Source organism: Sapajus apella, unplaced genomic scaffold, assembly GCF_009761245.1.
Source record: "Sapajus apella isolate SASKATOON/1434 unplaced genomic scaffold, GSC_monkey_1.0 scaffold2, whole genome shotgun sequence".
Classification (NCBI taxonomy): domain Eukaryota; kingdom Metazoa; phylum Chordata; class Mammalia; order Primates; family Cebidae; genus Sapajus; species Sapajus apella.
Window position 1 is genome coordinate 40,265,433 of NW_022436942.1, and position 20,013 is coordinate 40,285,445.

General features: G+C 33.9%; 1 protein-coding gene across 26 annotated transcripts in view; it reads right to left on the minus strand.

Annotated features, from left to right (window-relative positions):
- The window catches only part of PPFIA2 (PTPRF interacting protein alpha 2), a 485,005-nt gene that overhangs the window by 64,590 nt on the left and 400,402 nt on the right, over nucleotides 1-20,013 (minus strand). For all 26 annotated transcript variants that reach the window (XM_032296751.1, XM_032296787.1, XM_032296710.1 and 23 more), the window contains 4 exons: nucleotides 19,668-19,905; nucleotides 16,401-16,430; nucleotides 14,537-14,667; nucleotides 12,635-12,789 (listed from right to left, as the gene is read on the minus strand). In XM_032296751.1, coding sequence (XP_032152642.1) covers nucleotides 12,635-12,789; nucleotides 14,537-14,667; nucleotides 16,401-16,430; nucleotides 19,668-19,905 — 554 coding nt within the window. The remainder of the gene's footprint in view (nucleotides 1-12,634; nucleotides 12,790-14,536; nucleotides 14,668-16,400; nucleotides 16,431-19,667; nucleotides 19,906-20,013) is intronic.

Here is a 20,013-nt window from a genome sequence, read left to right on the forward strand (position 1 = left end):
TAGCTTTATAATAAAAAGAGAAAGAAAGTAAAGTATGATGTACATCAAACATATCTCACAGGATTCCTAAACACAAAATTAATTCATAAATTATCTATTGTAATTGAAAAACAAGGATTTACTCTTATGTTCTGAAGTCAAGCTAAATGAAAATGCTCACTATTTTTAAATGGGTTAAGGTATATATATTTTTTTTAATAAAATAAATTTAAATTACAGGTAAGCTAAAGATTAGGTAGGAAGATTTAAGCTAATACAAAGTCTTACAAAGACTGTGAAAGAAATTTCCTTAATATATCAGTAAATAAGACCACTGAAGACAACTTTCACTCTTCTCTCATTGTAGTGGACACTTCCTTACTTTACGTTTGCAGGACTTGACCAAGGTATGGTTTCTCTTCAGCAGAGTAAAATATCTTATCAAAGCACCAGGAGCAAATTTTGGTGTTACTGTTTTTAATAATTTATTTTACCAAATAATTTATAGTACTGAACAATATTAACTTTGGAACATTGGTATAAATACATTAATCTCATTTCTGATAACCTTGTTAAACTGTATAATTTTTTTAAAAGTCTCCTTTAATTAAAAACATTTATTGCCGTCTAGATCTAATTCAGAGAAGTGGAGTTTGGGGGTCAAAGTTTATTTTGCTTATTATGCAAATGTTTAATACAGGTACTTAAAAATTTTTTTATTGTGAAAGATTTTCCTTCTTTGTAGAGATTAGGAAAGCCTTCCACTGGTGACTAAAGTACTCTTGGGAAACATTTTCAAATGGGAAATTTTCCGTTATGTACCGTGATTGAATATTTTCATTTTATTTCTCTCATCTGTATATTTGCTTCACTGTATATCAACAAATTATTATTCATAGTCTTCATATAATAATAAAATGTTCTCTTAAAATGTAAATGAAAATGAATGAGTCACTTAAAAGTTATAAAATGCTTGAATGCTCCATACGGGGACATAGAGATTGATGAGGCAGACCTATTCAGTAAACAACAAAACATTTTCAACCACCAGGTGGTTGGATGATTCAGGCTTTTATTCCTCCAAACAATATAAGAACATTTAAATTCTGATTTAAATTTATTCATGTACCCAACATTTTAATAGAAAAAAATAACATTTTAAAATAATAAAACTTGAAAGCAAAGAAAACTCTAGGATTATTTTATGAGTTAAATCTAGACATTTTATTTTCTCATAAACATAAAAATAAAAAGCATCACAAAGTTAGAAATACTCAGAGTATTTCAAAATCTAATATCTTGTTTTCAAAGCATTTGATAGATAATTTGAACTACATCCTGCTCAAAATGCCAGATAGAAAGGAACTTAAGGCCATTGTAAGAAAAGTTATTTTTAAGCATCACATGCAGGACAGTGTGCTTAACCAGAAGGAAAGTCCCAGCAAGTACATATTTTCAGCCCCATTAAAGCATATCAGAGGAAGGACATTTCTTCACAGAATTGACGCAGCTGCCTCGCTCATCTCATGTTTATCTTTCCACATACTTGATCAACTAGCTGGTAAAGGTGACCTTAGCCAAACCAGCTTATTAACTCTTTTACTCTATGGATGATTATCTAAATCCAGTGAGAGTCTGTCTCATTCTTATCTAGGCATCAGTGGGCCCATAAGTTTATGTAAACTTCAAAAATATCTATCTATACCAATATTTTATTCACTAGCTATTATTAAGCACTCGAAATATGCCTTATCCAAATGATGTACTGCAAGCATAAAATACACACCAGGTTTTGAAAATGTGTTAGGAAAAAAGGAAGAGATGTAATTAATAAATTTTAAGTGATCATGTGTTGATATGACAGCATTGTTTCTATATCAGGTTAAATTAAATGTAGGATAAAATTAATCCCACCTGTCCTTTTAATTTTTCTCAATGTGGCTACCAAAACATTTAAAATTACATGGTTCACATTTGTGGCTTATAAAATTAATGTTGGCCAGCACTATATACCAGAGTTTCTACCTGGAGACAGTACATCCACAAAGGAAATGTAAATGTTTATGTATCTTGAGAGAGGGTCCTTTTTTTTTTTTTAATATTACAATGATTGGCACATATTTGACAGGGGACAAGGATTCTAAACATCCTTCATTAAGTGGAGAATCTGTAGCTTGTTTCTTTTTTCTTCTTTTTTTTTTTGAGACAGGGTCTCAGTCTCTCACAGCTTGGGGTGCAGTGGCACCATCAAAGCTCATTGCAGCCTCAAATTCCTGGACTCAGCCCATCCTCCTCCCAAGTAGGTGGGACTACAGATGTGTGCCACCTTGCCTAGCTAGTTTTTCAATTTTTTTGTAGACATGAGGTCTTGCTGTGTTGCATAGGCAGGTCTTGAACTGCTGGCCTCTAGGGATCCTCTGACATCAGCCTCCCAAAGCACTGGGATTACAGATATCACCTAGCTTGTCATTCTCAAAATGACGTGTTCCCCAGAGGAGAAACACTGGCCTGTGGAAGCTAGGGGTTACTCATTCTTCAGGAGGTCTGTTAGGGAACTATGTGGAAATAACATAATGAACTCCACCCCTTTCTTGGCCTGAGGTGCTCAGGCTTGCGGGCTTGAGCTCCAAGATTCAGCGGATAACTTACATAATAAATTGTTTATTGCCCTGTCAGTGTCTGCCTAGTGCTTGTGCCTATGCAAGGCATCATCTTTGCCCTCAACGAAGTTTCCTTGGCTATCACTCAAGCACCTTTTACTTTTGCTAGGCCTTTGAGGCCTTGGAATTGTTGAGAGCAGGACCATTCCTAGGGTGTGACAGGTACAGTCAAGGATTTTTTTTTTTTGCCAGCTCCTCTTTCTGTGTAAACAGGTTTGAGTCACCAAAAAAATCAGTGAAACAACAATCTACTGATTCAATCTCATACAATACTGGTCTTGCCAGTGGGAGTGAGGGATGCACTTGCCATATCACCCTCTTAAAAACAAGGTCAGACCACTGGCCCAGGATGACCCCACAGACGCAAGTCACTAGGCTCCCTAGGGCATTTGGTCGAGTGCATGTGTGAGGTAAAGTGTCAAAGAAAATCATGAAGGGGAGAAACAGGGACCGAGGCCCATGCTGTTTGGCTGGATTGGGCAGCATGTCCAGATGGCATTACCTCCCTGCTGGTCCTAGTGTCTGAATAGTAACTAAGAAAATTTCGATGCTTCCAGTGATTACAGCCCAGGTCCAGGTCTCTGCTGGGGTGACTTGCCCAGATGGCACTGCCAGCCCTGAACTTTCCCAGACATCAGAGGGGATCTTAAAATTTTTCAAGGAAGATGCTACAAAATGTAGGGCTTGTGAAGGCTCTGGGCTACAGGACTCAGGAAGAAGACCTATATTCCCAGGTCTATGGATGGAACTAGTTGGAGGTATCATTTGGATTGTGAAGGTATGAAAGTTGTTAGAATCAAAATGTAGTCACTATTCTTAAGAAAACCCTGGAAAATAGAGCCAGGGAAGGTCATGAACAGAGGGTTCTCATGCTCATATGTATGACGGCAACAACAACAACTAAAGATCCTACAAAAGCCACAACCTGGCACACAGGCCATGTCAATCTTATGCAAAAAATATTTCTATAGGGACATCTGTCTGGCAACTGCCTGTCCAACCTTTGACTGGCGACATCCGTTATTAATTTGAGTAGCCAAAAGGTAATTATTTCAAAAAATTATGTAATCTTAATTTTTTTGCCTTTAAAAATCTTTGTCTTTCTTTCCTTCCCTGAATATACACATAGTTTACTATGACATACATATTTTTATTGCAATGCTCTATTCGTAAATAAACATCTTTTCTTTTAAAGAGTATCTCTATTTGTTATTTAAATAAACAAAGACAAATATCTCCACGTTTCCCTGTCCTTAAATTCCATTCAGAATAACTTATTTCATATTTGCACTTGAGATACAAGTCTGTAAGAATTGCTTGCCAAAACCCATATTGCAAGGTCTCGGTCCCTCCATTTGTCCAGTAGAGGTCTCTGTCATTGTATGAAAAAGGGAGATACAACTCTACCACAATCTGCTGATGATTGGTAGCTTCATCTTTCTTTCATTAGACCTGTCTTCATCATTAATCAATTGCACTTCGTTTGTAATTAAACACATTTGAATTTATAAATTGTTACTTAAATGTTCAACGTCTGTTAGTCGCTGTCTGGAGACTGTATTTAGAAACAGTGCCTGGCTCATAAAGCGTATGTAATAAATACAATCACAATTGTAGCTAAATGCTACTCTGAACACCAGAAGCAACAGTAATGCAATGGTTAAATATTTGTGTACCTAAACATAAAATGTACAGTAAAAATATGCTATTAGAATTTTATGGGACCACTGTCATAAACACAGCCCCTCATTAACAGAAAGGTCCTTATGTGGTGTGTGACTATATTTTTCTACATATAAAATTTGGGCGTCTAATGCTACTTTATTTAGAGCAAGACTCTTTCATCATGCAGAGCATGAGTCATTTCTAATTGATACTTTGTGGAATTTACATTGTATCTATTGGTTCCTTAGCATCAAGGAACAATTTAGGGGCAGAGGCCCTGCACAGACACCCAAATTTTACTTATAGAAAAATACAGTCACACGTCACATAAAGACCTTTCTTCTAATGATGGGCTGCATTTATGATGGTGGTCCCATAAAATTATAATAACATATTTTTACTGTACCTTTTATATTTAGGCACACAAATACTTAACCATTGTGTTACAATCACCTACAGTGTTCAGTACACTCACATATTGTATAGGTTTTATAGCAACAGGCTATATCTATAGTCTAGGTGTGTAGCTGGCTATCCCATATAGCCTGAGTATGTAAGAGGCTATAATACCTAGGTTTGTACAACAAAATCCCCTAAGGCATGCATTTTTTAAAATGTATCCTCATCATTAAGCAATGCATGACTGTACTTGTGAAATGATGCTGGTGCACTGCTGAAGCTGTTTTTGTCACTGTGAAATTATTTTTTTCATTATGCTTATTATAGTAGGTCAATGAGTTCAGACAATTATAATACGATCTGGCAGATAACCATAAAGGAATTGCAATTTAGCAGGCAAAAAAAAAGCTCTTTAAAAAGTGCACATTGTTTTTCATGTGCATTTAAAGGAAACTTGCTAAAGTAGCCTAAATCTAATAATATAAATATTTTCATATATGTAATTGGGAAATCCAATTATTCAAAGTTAACTTGTTTTTCTGTTTTCATTATGTTTTTTTCATAGCTTTGATGTTTTGGCTCTATGTGATTACTCCTGTGTCTTGAACATCTCTGTCTTAGATTTGTTTCATTTTTTGCAATGACTGTTAATAGCCTCTTCTTTATCCTAACCATTCACTGTTGACATCAGCTAAGTTGGTCATGTGTGTTCTTTTCTCTTCACAGTAATTATTAATAGGACTCTCGGAATACTTGAGAGAGTTGGTGTTTCCCAGGTGGCAAACCAATGAGTATGTTAAGATTGTATGGAGTAGATAATTTCCCCAGAAATAATAAATGCTTTAAAATTTCTGTCTCTTCTCCATGCCCTATCATCATTTTTCTAAGCTGACAAACTGCACCTGGAACACAGTGCTTGTTTGCTCTAATCCTTAACTCTCACTTCTGCTTGGATGCTTGACTCTGGAACTCAGATTATCTTATTTCTGTGATTGGCTCTGCTTCAAGATGCTGCCTCCTGATCTCTGCACTTCCAATTTCTCTGCACTTCCAATACTTCCTGGGTAACTTGATCTTCAGTCTTTATCAATTCCTTTGCTTCATGATTTGGTTTCACACTTCTGACCCCAGCCAGTACCCATTTAACTAATTAACCACAGAAAAGACGGTTTCCATGACATTCTCTGTGGAGCTTGCTCTTTCACATAGCTTCAATACCCTTTTCTCAAAGATAAGTCCCCTTTGAATCTCTAGCTTTACAACTTTTCAAATACGTAGGAAAATTGCACTTAGATGGCCCTAATGGAATCCAACATATACAGGGTAATAAAAATTAATACCCACAACTCTTTGCAAACATTATGTCTGTATCTTGTATTAGAAAAACTACAATGTTTCTGTGTGATGTCTTTTTTTTTTAACTATTTCCTTGAGTTATTACTTATTCATTTATATGGGATATCTTCAAGATGTTATATACTCCCTAAGTAAATAATCATATTTTTAATTTCTTTATGTTCCCACACATGTTCCACAGGGATAGGAACTCAGTGAAATATTTCTTGATTGAAATGGTCTCAAGAGTCTTCTTTCTGGAGCATCAGACCAGGAAGCAGGAGCCAGGACTTACTATCAACTCTCTCACTAAGTAGCTTCACTGCCTTCTGAAATCATCTCAGTCTCTGTAAGTATAGAATGTAGACTACTACATGATCCTTACATATCTTCTAGAACTATAATCTTAAAAGTAGAAATGTATTTTCATTGTAAATATTTCAAGGTGCATGAATGGTAGAAAGAAGAGTTGCTGGAGGAAAGACTTCAATATTAGAGATTCATAGATTCAGGATTCCTAGGGTTGAAGTAGATCTTAAAGATCATCCAGTTCAATCACCTTTCCAATGCTGGGATCCTCTCCACAACAGCTCTTCCTAGTATTTGTCTAGCTTTTGCTTGACAATTTCCAAGTGACAAATAAATCACTACCTCTTAATTCAGCCCACTTTGTATAGAATTCTGACATCCCAGTGTTTTTTCTTACATTGAGATGAAGAATAATTTTGTACAACTTTAATATTTCGGTTCTAGTTTTGTATTCTCACTTAGCAATGGAAAGGCCAATAGCTCTTCTGCATAACAGCTCTTCAAATTTTTGTGAGCAGCTACTTAGATAGGTCAGCAAGGAGAATAAACACACCCTCTACTTATGTTATCTGAATGTGGTTCCAATCCTCCACATCTGCCTAATTTTCACCTCCAACCTTCTTCCAAGGTGATGATGTGCCTGTATAAATACAGTAACCAGGATGGATACCATTGCTTGCTCTGATTTTACCATGGCAGAGTAGAGTAAAAAAAAAAAAACTTTCATATCAATTCTTATGTTTATTAATGTGGCCTAAATTTATTAATGAATATTGACTTTAGAGTCACATGAAATTTTTAAATTTTCTTTAAAAACTTCCAAGAGCCATACTTTTAGAGTAGGAGAATTTAGATCCCCCTTACATCCATTCTTTTTTTGGGGGGCAGGGGATACTACTTAGGGGTAATACTAATCTTTTCACTTGTGATTCCTCCCATTATCAGTAATCCATCAATCAGATACTGAGCTGTTGAAACATTCATGTCTAAGTGATTTTGGATCTGCTGATCAAGAACAGAGTGAGTCCTAATCATGCCACTAAAAACCTTGATCCAAGGTGACATTACTCAACTCATCAGCACTACTGGGCAAGGATTATTTAACCAGTTATAAGTCCTACCTAACCGTTCCATCACTCAGACCTCATTTTGACATCTTGTCCATAGGGATATCATGAGTGATGGCTTGCTCACCACCTTTCCTTATCTGTTGCTAAGTAAATTTGCCAAAGAAAGAAAATTAGTCTGACTTGGTTATTTTTAACATAGCTTAATTTACTTTGTTTCACAATAGATTAATGCATTCAGATAAAATTAAAAGTCAAGCTAGTTAGGACTGCAATTATTTTTGCATGATCACAGGTCTTCGGGTTCATTACCACTGTTGCTAGTTCTGACAGGACAGACAATGTAGCAAATAAAACTTTTCTGGGCCAGAAACATAGTGAAGTTTTTGTTCTAAGTATAAAGTTTGTATCTGTTTATGTACTATCCTTACTACAAAAGTTCCTTGATGCCAACTAAATGCCAACTTCATTTTCCTAAAGTCCATAATTGGTACTCTGTACTTAAGAGTGGTTCAATATATGTCTATTCACTGAAAGTAGGAATACATAAATTATTTTGGATTGTCTATGTCCTCCCCCCACCAGACACACACACAAAATTTCCTCAACTCCCTGGGCATAAATGCCCTCTTGGTAATGCCTGTTTTCTGGTTGAACTCTTTCTCTTCCAGTAAACAGGCAGAAACAAAAATGAGAGTTTTTGAATAGTTCCACTTATTTGTATATTCTATTCATATCAGGTAAACCTTTATTTTTCATTCATTTTCTTTAAATTTAAACATTACTAAACAAAAATAACAACACAGACTTTATAATTCTCACTTTGGTCTTGGTGATTTTTCCAACTGTCAGTTTGTTTTGATGGATGGTATTCCTGCCACTGCTTTTACATGTCAATGCCACTTGCTTCTGTCTATTATTTATCATATTCTTATTTTCCAACATGAGTATCAAATCTTTTCCTATCTGTTTTAGGCAGAAAACTCCCATTTCAGATACACTGCTCTTTCCTTAAGTACACATCATCATAAATATAATTGTGTGTTACCATCCTCTGGAATTCCTTTGACAGTACATAGCCTTTGGTGTCCTAACTACTATTTCATGTTAGTTAAGACTGTACCTATTTCTAGAATTTCTAGGTTGTAAAGTGATTGACAGATGAAGGAAAAAAGTAGTTGTGAACAACTTAGTCTTGGACATTAAATGTAGGAGAAAGACAAGTCAGTATTTGGAGATGATGGCAAGATCAAGTAATAACTTTTAAAATTGTAGATTACACATGAGCATATTTGAACAATAATGGAAATATCAGATATGCACTGCATATGGATGCAGAAATTGAGGGGTGGGGAGAGATCACGGTCATTGTGCTGTTAAGTCTTAGCAGGAGGCAATTACATCCCGAATCTATGTTCCAAGAAGTCAGCAAAAGTACATATTGGCCCTGTTCTCATGGGGATACAAACCAAACCTATTTATGCAATTTTTCATTCTGGGATTTGTGACATAGAAAGACAATGAACAACCAGGCCTGGCGGTGCATATCTGTAATCCCAGCACTTTGGGAGGCTGAGGAGGGCAGATCACCTGAGATCAGGAGTTAGAGACCAGCCAGGCCACCATGGTGAAAACCTGTCTCTACTAAAAATACAAAAATTAGCCAGGCGTGGTGGCAGGTGCCTGTAATCCCAGCTACTCAGGAGACTGAGGCAGGAGAACCACTTGAACTCAGGTGGAGGTGCAGTGAGCCGAGATAATACCACTGCACTCTAGCCTGGGTGGCTGAGCAAGGCTCCATATCAGAAAGAAAAAAAAAAAAAAGACAATTAACAAAAATACAAAGAAAGAGATCTCATGACTCTAAAACCAGATCCCCAAGTAAGCTAGAAAAAATGCTTCCTCTGTTAGGTGACTTTCCCTAAATTCATTTGTGGCCTTCAGGTAAACTTGGTTCATATATATGCTTTATTTTTCCTGCATAGTACTTAAAGATTCAATTTGAATGCTTTACATGGAAAAACAAATGCTCACTGATTCATTTCAGTCTACAGTACTCCTTTTTATTTTATAACCTGTCCATACACTGATAGACATTTTAGTTTGCAAATCTTGCTTCTCCATTATAGGTAATAATAATATGAACAAGAACTGTAAACTCTGATAAGAATAAATTTTTCAAAAAATGTATAAAAACATGAAATCTCCCATTAGTACCACAGCTTTTCTATGCTACTTTTGTAATTTGAGTAAACCAGCCATTTGGAAAGGATATCATTAGAGATTTTTGAAATAAAATTAATTTTGCTTAGTTTACATTAGGTTTATTCAGTTGCTTTTCAATACATTATTTCCTTTGAGTTTTGGGATTTCCATATTTATACCATCTATGCTAGTAACACATTAGTAAGAACAAACAATGTACATATTGAGTTTGATTCTTCATGGGTAGGGGTTATCCATACAATCACATTGACTGATCCATCCTATCTGAAATTTATGATATTACCCTAACTTTTCAAATTATTATATAAACTAAATAATATATCTTCTCCAGATATTTTCCTTTGTGAATTACTATGAACATCTCCTTTGCTGCTCATCAATGTTGATAGAACTAGTGAAACATTTTCAGTTTTATTTACAGCTTTCCTTTTCCACACCATATTTATTTTGTAGGCATGTAGTATAGTTACTTTCAAGTGAAGTCATGTGTCTCTGCTTTTTTGGGTTAAACCTTTTAAAGGTTATAAATCTTAGCACATGGTTCAGAATTTCAAGTTTGGTATGTGGACATCACTATCTCTTTACCATAATACTTCTCCTGCCATATATTCTATTTTCTATATCCATTTTTACTGGTAGAAGAAAGAACATTAGCAATGCTCCTGTGTTTTACAATTTTCCAGATCAAGACATTAAAATTATAATCACTAGAGATGATTCCCTAGGGTCCTCAGATGCATGAATAAGCAGCTCTAGGATGTAGTGCCTGGGTTTGAAAAATTTGCATGGTCTTTCCATCCAACTTGGATACCTATTCTGGAACCAAAGCAGATCTTAAATTCATAGCCTTTAACCAAAGTATCAGTGGGCCCATGTATCATTTCCTTTGGTACAAACATGTTTTTTTGGAAGCTGTTTATACCTGCATTTTATTTTTATTTCTTCAAGTCTTATTTTCAATAAAGACTTTGTTCTTGTTTTTTTCTGGGAGCTTTGATTCACCATTTATGTAGCTTCTACCTAACTTCATAGATACAGCATTTTGCTCCTGTCTTTCTCATGCATATTTCAGTCCTTAACATGCTGCTGTTTCTGACTTTGTTTACCCTCTACCTCTGCTGTTCTATGAACTAAAGCAATATTGTTCAAAGCTCAGAAATGTTCCCAGGTCTAAAATGTGACCCCAATTAACTATTGCTAGTTTCTGACTTTGGTGGGGTTGATAAGAATGTAATCATAATTGAGTTCATTATTATCTGCTCTGACCTGAACACACAGTCAATGAAAACGAGTAATAAAGGCTAAGTTTCTCGAAGGACTGAAATATGGATGAGAAAGACAGGAGCAATATTTTTTTAGACTTTAACTTATATCTTGCATACCTTGATTCTGACAGTATATTGTTGGCAAAATGTCTAATGATTTAGCAATTTCTTATCAAAGTTAAATATAAAATAAAAATAGAAAATTTTAAGTGATAAAGACAATTAAATACATTTAAAAGTGTAAATTATAGCAACTAAGGTGAATATATATGTTGAAATATAAATATAATTACGATGTTAGCAAAATTAATACTTAAAAGTAATTAACCACCAATACTATGGTGACTGATACTGTAATATATTTGATATTACAGATCATTTCAGAAAACAACCACTAGTTTTCAAATAAGATTTTAAAAATTTAAAAATTATGTCTGGCATGTATATTTTAAATACAAAATAATCTGTCTCTCTTTTTTCCTGATGCAATAATATTATGAATAGCCTAAAGTGTTCCCCTCCTGAGAAAGAGGAATCCAAAAAGATTTAATTTTTTTGCTGGAGAACATATAATCACACCTGGCTGCACATCAGTTTCCTGTAGCTTTTGATGCTTTATGTGGGTTTCACACTGTGGAAATCAGGAAAGGCATTTTTGGGTACTGCAGTCCTAAATCTGCAAACATGCATATTATAATCAGAAATTCTTTTGGTGGTAGGGCAGTAAGCTAAGTCTGGGAGTTGGGTATTCCTTGCAAATATGTATTCCTCTATTTAAAAAACCAAAGGAAGTGTAAAGAAATTTGGATCATTCCATTCAGCACCTACCACTGCAGGCAGGAGTTTAATTATTTCCCAATAATATAACTGTAAAATTAATATATAGAAAGACATCCCCCCAAAAGCCAAGTATATATGTATATATAATCATTTCAGAAATCTCACATATTCTTCAATTATGTAAGTATGTATCATGTATGTACATCTGTTTATTTCTAAATATATATTTAAGTAGGGTCATTTCAAATGTATTGATCTATATTTTTATTCTATTAGTCACTGACGATAACTAAGTATAACACAATACCTATTGCCCTGCTATTTTCCCCACACCCACTCCTCAACTACAAACCAGAGTTTATTAGGGGGAAGCTATGATAATTTTAAGTAAAGAAATCCTGTTCTTTACATTTTATGTCACACATATTATAAAACTTTATTCTAACTTTAAAATAAATTTTTAAATTTTTTGTAGGCTTTTCAATTTTTTTCAACAGAAAACCTTTTAAATCTACATAGCTAAGCTTTTATACACATTCATGCTCTAAGTAACAGTATACACAATGGATTTAAGACGGTTTTGAAACACTGGCACTACAATGAATATCACAGTTATGTAAATTACTAAGACATTCTTTACTCATTAACAAAATAAGGTTTATAGCAGTAACATTTACTTTGTAGGTAACTACCTGTCACAAGAGTTAGCATTAAGTAAATTCTAGCTATTGTTATAAACCGAGGAATAAAAGGACTGAAAGTTTTACAATACTCTTTAAGTGTAAGCATTATTTGGCTAAATTGGACATAAAAAACTGATCAAAATATAAATTTTGTCAGGTAGAAAAGAGAAGAAATAAAAAGAATAGCAATGAAATGAAAGATAGATGGACACTCTGAAGTGACTGAAATGAGTGGCAGTGGAAAGTCTTAATGCATGCATACTTACGGAGCTGCCCAAGTCGAGCTTTTTCTTTTTTACCAAACAAACGTCCTATTGAAGACTTGATTCCTTTCTTCTTGGGGGCTTTGTGAAGAGAGTCTTGACTGCTATTGGCACTGCCTAGCCCAAGGCTTTCTGGCTCAAGAGAGACAGATAAACTACTGCAAAACACAAAAGAGGAAAAAAACTGCTCATTTTCATGCAACATCCACAAGGTATACACCAGTTATTTCCTTTATAAATAAACAAAAGGAGGAACAAGTAGACTTGCAATATCATTTTTTCCCATATCTTACCATGTTGGCTTTTACAATATTAAAGTGTAATTAAAGTGAACCTCCAAATTTCCATAAGAGAAATTTATTTTTTCTCCAAATGGCTTTTCTCTTTACTTTTTTGGTATAATCTCCAACTAATTAGTAAATATAGGATGATTTTTTAACTGCATGTTAAATGGCCTTCTATTATCTAGCACTTGATCCATTATCTATTTATTTCTCTGAGTTTTTCTAATCTTAAACATAAAGACCTACAGCAAGGAACTGAAATATAACTAATTGTGAAGTTGAACCTGGTCTTCTAATCTACAGTTTTACTTGGTTTTCCTCTAGCCATCTTTCCCTCTCTCAGTTTTAGAGCTAAATTCAGTTAATTTAAAATAATCTGGGTGCAATCTGGAAGCAGAAAACCATGCACCCTTGTGATCACTGTACATGTTTTACTAATTAGAGTGCTCAAATATTATTTCAAATACATGATAAGCTGAAATGCTTTTCAAGCAGTTGATTAAGTTTCAATTTCTGGTCAATCTATTTGACACCATATTAATAGGAGGGGATCAATAGACATTGCTATTAATTCCTATAGTTGTTAATTTTATAACACCATGACAAATTACTTGCTTTTACTTATTCATGCCAACTAATTTGAACTCACATTCCCTAACCTTCAAAGCAAGAGCTTTTTATATGTTGAAATATACTTTACTTTTTTCTCGGAGAATGAAAGAAGTAATATTTTGAAGCTGAAGTAACTGATATGTACACATTAGTAATAAAAAATAATTGGAAAAAAGAAATGACTGCCAGCATAGAAAGCTCCACTTTTAAAAACATTTATTTTAAAACATACTACCTGGAAGACAGAGTTTTTATTAAAGTATTAATTCTTAAGTCATTATATTTGGTTATATCAATTGTGTGTCTAGAGATGCTGCAATTGATAAAACAATAGGAGAAGATACATTTCAGATGTAAACTGCATGCTTAGGTATATTTATATCATCAATGATTATAGAGATCTGTTTGCAATGCTTTATGCATATGGATAAGACAGTATGAAGAGCTGTGATGACAAATGACATATTTCTCCATCTAGACTTATCTTTTTCTTTAATATTTTAGCCAAGGATTTTTTCTTCTAACAACTTTCTGACTGAGGAATTATTATTGCTGGCAGCAGCAGTACCTGCAGGGTACAAATACCTGTCTGCTAAAAGACACAATCATGAATTTTTTAAGATTTTCATTACCCTTATACTGCAATCCAAATTTATTATCTTGTCCTAGAGTCTCCTTAGTTTTTTATTAATATTTCTAGTAAGCCCTTCCTCTAGCCTGATCTCATTTTAATAGGAAATATCCACTAAAAATAGAATATCTATTTTTATCTATATTGTCTAATAACAAGATGACAAAGATATAGTTAATTTTAAAATTACAAATTCGATATCAAAATTGATATTTGGTTATTTTACAAGTAATACTGGGAAAGTGAAGCTGGAGAATTTTCTGGTTCAAATCAAATTTTTAATGTAAATTGATAAGCAGTCTATTTGACAATACTGAATGAAGAGGAATATTTTTGGAAGGAGAATATTCAATGGGTAGTGTGCCTGCAGAATCTTACCTTCGAGCATCATTGTGGTAGGAAGAAGGGAGAGTATGAGTCATTCTGATGGCTCTAGGGGTAGGAGGAGGAGAAGTTTCACATTTAATTGTTGCTTTATCCTCTCGACCATCTTCTTCCACAACTGCAATCTAGACACACAAAAAATACATTCAAATAAACCCTTTCTAAATTTCAACTGAAAATGATACCAATGGAGAATCATGAAAACAAGGCTACTGAGTAATTTTAATACAAAATAAAACAACAAAACTTGGGGCATATAAGTCTTACATATGTAAATTCCCATTAAAGAGCTTGATTTTCATAGCTATTTAAAAGTGGACACACTAAAATAAAAAAAAGTCACAGACCCACCACACAAAAATGTTTGAGTAATAAACACCATAGATCAAGCATTTCCAACCCACAGCCTGCTGGGCACATATAGCCTTAGACAGTTTTAAATGCAGCCCAACACAAATTCATAAACTTTCTTAAAACGATTTATGCATGGACCTTTTTTAAAAAAGCTCATTAGCTATCATTAGTGTTAAAGTATTTTATGTGTGGCCCAAGACAATTTTTCTTCTAATGTGGCCCAGGAAAGCTAAAAGATTAGACACCCCTGCCATAGACAACCCTGCCTAGTTGCTGACTATTGATCTATAGTGTTTATTGATATTGACCTATGATATTTTATAATATCAGAATATAAACTGTTTACCAAAAGGTATTGAACACATATTTGAACAGTTCACTAAAATATAGCATTATACATACTCAGGTTATCAAAATAACATATCTTTTAAGTAGGGATTTTTGAAATGAGAAGTTGATAAAATATAAATTTGTCAGATAGTGTTTTAAATCAGTCAGCCTAATAAAATTTATTACGGGGTGTTCAAAATATGTGGTTTGTAAAGAAAAAAACCTCTTTTTAAAGTGAGAATAATAAAAGGTAAGATCATAATCTTTTCAAATTGTTTCATTTTACTAACATGATGCGAAAACTGGCAAAGACATACAGAAAACCAAAAGAAGATGAGATGGGAGGGAATTCCTTAAAGAATAATTTAATTCAGAATCCAGAACAACTCAGGATACTGTAAATTTTGTCCTGGAAATAGCACACCACTCACCCATAAGTACACCTTTCATATGCAAACCAACCAATTCACAGCCCATACTCTAAACCATCTTCTCCCTCCATCTTGCTTTTACTCTTAAGAGGCAATATTTCTCTGCCCTAATCACCTGAGGACAAGGCTGAGACAACTAGAGACAGTCCCTACACCCTGAGGCCAAACAAAATTATTCAGGCTATCCATCCTAAACCTGCTTACCCTGCCTTGTCTTGCCTTTCCGAAAGAGACCTCAAAAAGCCTTCTGCCTATGCCCCTTCTACCTCCTGACTGACCCCAGTGCTGTCCTGAGGCACAGAGTGCTCCCTCCTCTTTGGAACTGTGAATAACAAACTATTTTTTGACAGTTGTCTCCTGATTGTCCTCACCCTATCAAAATAGTAATAAAATATTTGAAAACAATCAGCATTATTTATGATATATACTAAATATTAAAACATTTGTACTATAAATTAATAAATATTTATATTAAAATATCAAATTGTACCATCGTTGGTTTAAATATTCAATGGAAAACAGGATACTATTTTTCTTGTAATCTAACTATTGTCCCAGAAAGCAAAAACAAATTTATCTTGGAAGTATGGTCTATTATAATCAAATTTAAACAATTCAATAATATTTAAATATTCTCAACCTTTTAATGCTTTATTAACATTCAAATAGAGAATATTATCTTAAAGCTTTCATAGCATGAAACAATATTCTACCTGTAATGATGTAAAACTTATTTACAGTACCTTTCTCCGATGTTTCCTTAGATCACTTGGCTGTGATTAGCAGTAATAAAAATAACATAAAACAGAATTAATTAAGAGTTACCATTTGACCATGTTACAATTTTAAATAGTGTTTACAACTTGACTATCATTATTTTCTTCATTCTGTTATTTTCTAAATAAATGTATTTTAATTAGCATAGAAGCACTCCTCCTGGTAGTTAAATTTAGAAAGGGAATTTCTCAGGTAATGTAAGTCAGGGGCATTTCCATAATGGGGCCATGTGTACAGGCATTGGATACAAGGCATGGACCCTGGGGAAGAGAAATTGTGGAATGAGTTACAGTGACTGAGTCTAGCTAGAAGAGTGAGCTAGCTAGAAATAAATGCGACTGCATCTTTCCAAGCTGGGAAAGAAGATCCAATGCATATACAAGGAGTTTATAAATTCTTGTTTTTGCCCCATCTATGCAAAGCTTTGGGCCTCCTTTTGGGCAGATGTGCTGTTCTTGAGGGAATCTCAAAATTCCTGGCATCCTAAAATCCTCCTCCATCCCACAAATGCCAAAAGCTCTGGGGCTGTTTCTTTCTTGTCAATGCTCTTTTATAGAACTTTTAAAAATAGTTCTTTTTTTATGATTTCAAGTGAACCTTATTTATGTAATGCCTTTGTTCATTTTTCTTACATAAGCAAAACAATTTTTGTGAAACTATTCTATTATGTTTTGCATTTTTGCTGTTGGGAAATGTGTTGATTTTATCCCATTCAGTAGTCTAACTAGATATCGCTAGCATGTTGTTTTTTGCTTATGGATTTGTTGTGAGGTAAAAGTAAATATGACTATGCTTTGTTATCAAGATAAAAATACCACAATGTTTATAAATTGTTAAATAATACAAATAAGGCAATATATTTTCAATTTCTAATTTTCTGTCCCTAAACATTCTAATCTTCTGAACATCAAACATAAATTACATCCAACAAAATTATTTTTCCTACAATATTTTCTTCAGGTTAAATAAAATCTATCATGTTTCACTATAAAAATAATAAAATTGGTGAAGAATTATCTTAGGTGCTAAGGACTTCCTGGATTTCGTTTCTTGCTTCTCTGACTTATACATTAAAACACTTTAAACATGTCTTTACTCTTCCAAAAATGCCCTAAATATTTTTTCAGTACTCTAATTATAGTGTAATATTTATATTCCAGTGATTTATTTATGACTGTTCAAGAAAATTCATGAAAACACACTCTCTCTCTGTTTCTCTCTCTCTCTCACACACACACACACACACACATACACACACACACACACTATCACAATCACATCTAAAGGATTATATATTATTTCATTGCCATGAAAACAATAGCACTACCAAGAGTTATGCTGCTAATGTTTATAAAAATAGAAAGGTAAAACTATGTTATATACATGTAAGAAATAAAAGCAGTACAAAAATAAAGTATTCCTGCCTTGAATGCTGATTAAATTGTATTCCTTGGTCCAGGATTCTTACTGTAGCTTTGGTACTAAGTTGCTCATTAATACTATGCAGCACATCTTATATACGCAGAAATTAAGTCAGAGACAATAACCCTTTTAGTTAATAAAATCAGATGAATTGTTCTTAAATTTCTAAAATAAGCAGATCACAATGTAGTTCAGTACATGTTTGGTTAGTATATCTCAATACATTGTCTAAAAGTTTGTGCTGTATCCAAGTGGAATCAGTTCTGATTAGTTGGGCATTGCTCTGGTCAGCCATTTTCTATTCCATTTAAAAATTACTTTTAGTAGGAAATTTTGGAAATGAGCAGAAAATAGGGACCCAGCAGTTTAAAGAGGTAACTGTTTCCTTATTTAAAAATTTTTTTCTTTTACGTAAGCTTTATGGCTTGGAAGTTTCACAATTTTAAGTATACCAATGAATATTTACTAAAAAATCATAATTTTATCCCATAAACTGTTCAGAATGTTTTAATAACTGCTGTCATTTCAACATACTATATTTCTAGGTAATGACAGAAAAAAAAGACAGGATAGTACAGGCTTTTAAATTATGCAAATCTGAGGAAAAATCCAGCTCCTCTTATTAGCTGTGTTGAATATGGGCACTCCATTTATACTCTCAAAACCTCCACTCTTTATTGAAATAATGCACTACTACCTCCAGTTTTGTCATGACAATTAAGTAACTAACATCATGGCATTCAGTAATCATCACGATCATATTTTCCAGAGAATTTATTGTGTATATATATATATGTAAATAAATATATTTTATAATAAAATACATGTATTATATATAAGTATATTTTTATATAAAAATATGTATTTTTTAGAATAGGACAATCTGATTTTCTTCTCAGTTGCATTCAGGGAACTTCCTAATTTAGGCTTCCAACTTCTAATCCCAAATATAAAGATGAAAGAAGGAATTAATGTATATATGTGAAAAGTGAATATAAAGTCTGAAACAAAATCAGGAATTAGTTGCTGTTGCTTTTGATGGCTCTTAACAATACAAATATTGCAAGGAAATTATATATTGAAAAGTTATAAAACTCTATCTTGGTGTATTGAAGCAATTATATACTTAGTTTTATTACTTATTATGTTAAACATACACACAGAGTCTTGTTATTTACATCAGTAAAAATGTACTTAATGGTTTAAGTCATTCAATTTTAAAACCATTTTATTTATTTATTTATTTATTTTTTCCAGGAAGGAATCTCACTCTGTTGCCCAGGCTGGAGTGCAGTGTTGCTGTGATACCTCACTGCAGTCTCAAATTCCTAGGCTCAAGGGATCCTGCTGTCTCAGTCTCCTAAGTAGCAGGGACTACATGTATAGGCCACCACACCCAGCTAATTTTTTTTTCTTTTTTTCTTTTCTAGAGATGGGATCTTGCTATGTTTCTTAGGTTAGTCTTGAAATCCTTGCCTCTAGGTAATCCTCCTGCCTCAGCGTCCAAAAGCCCTAGGATTATAGCTGTGAGCCACTGTGCCAAGCCAGCCATTGAAATTTTTAATGTGCTATTTAGATCTCTGCTCTACCACTGACTTACTATTTGACCCTAAGAAAGTAACGACACCTGTGTGGGTTATCATTTCATAATGGGATTCATAAATGTACTCATCACATAGGGTTGTTGTGAATAAGAAAAGAAGTAAACAATAACAGAAAGTACTTAGACTAGAACCAACACCCAGTTAAGTTTTAGCTAAAGCATCATTCATCCTACAAGAGGCAAAGTTTCTCTGGACACATCACCATACCAGTGTCATAACTCCCATCCGATCCATTTCCCTGGCAGGGCTTCGAGGGGTGAGCTTTGGCGTTGAGTGTCCACTGGGGGGAGATGAACTGGCCAGCGATGAAGCTGTAACAGAGGCAGTGATGGAGGTACCTGGGTGGACCCTCGCCAAATTCAGACCTTCCAGGCTCACACTAGCCACTCTATTCTCAATTTCTTCAGCACGCAACTCTGTAGATTCTTTTTCTTCCTGAATTAGTCTGAAAGATACAATTTAATTTTGATCCATTATATATAATTTAATATCGATCCATTATTTGCTGCTGTAATGATTATTGGAATTCACATAATAAATCAATAGAAACTAC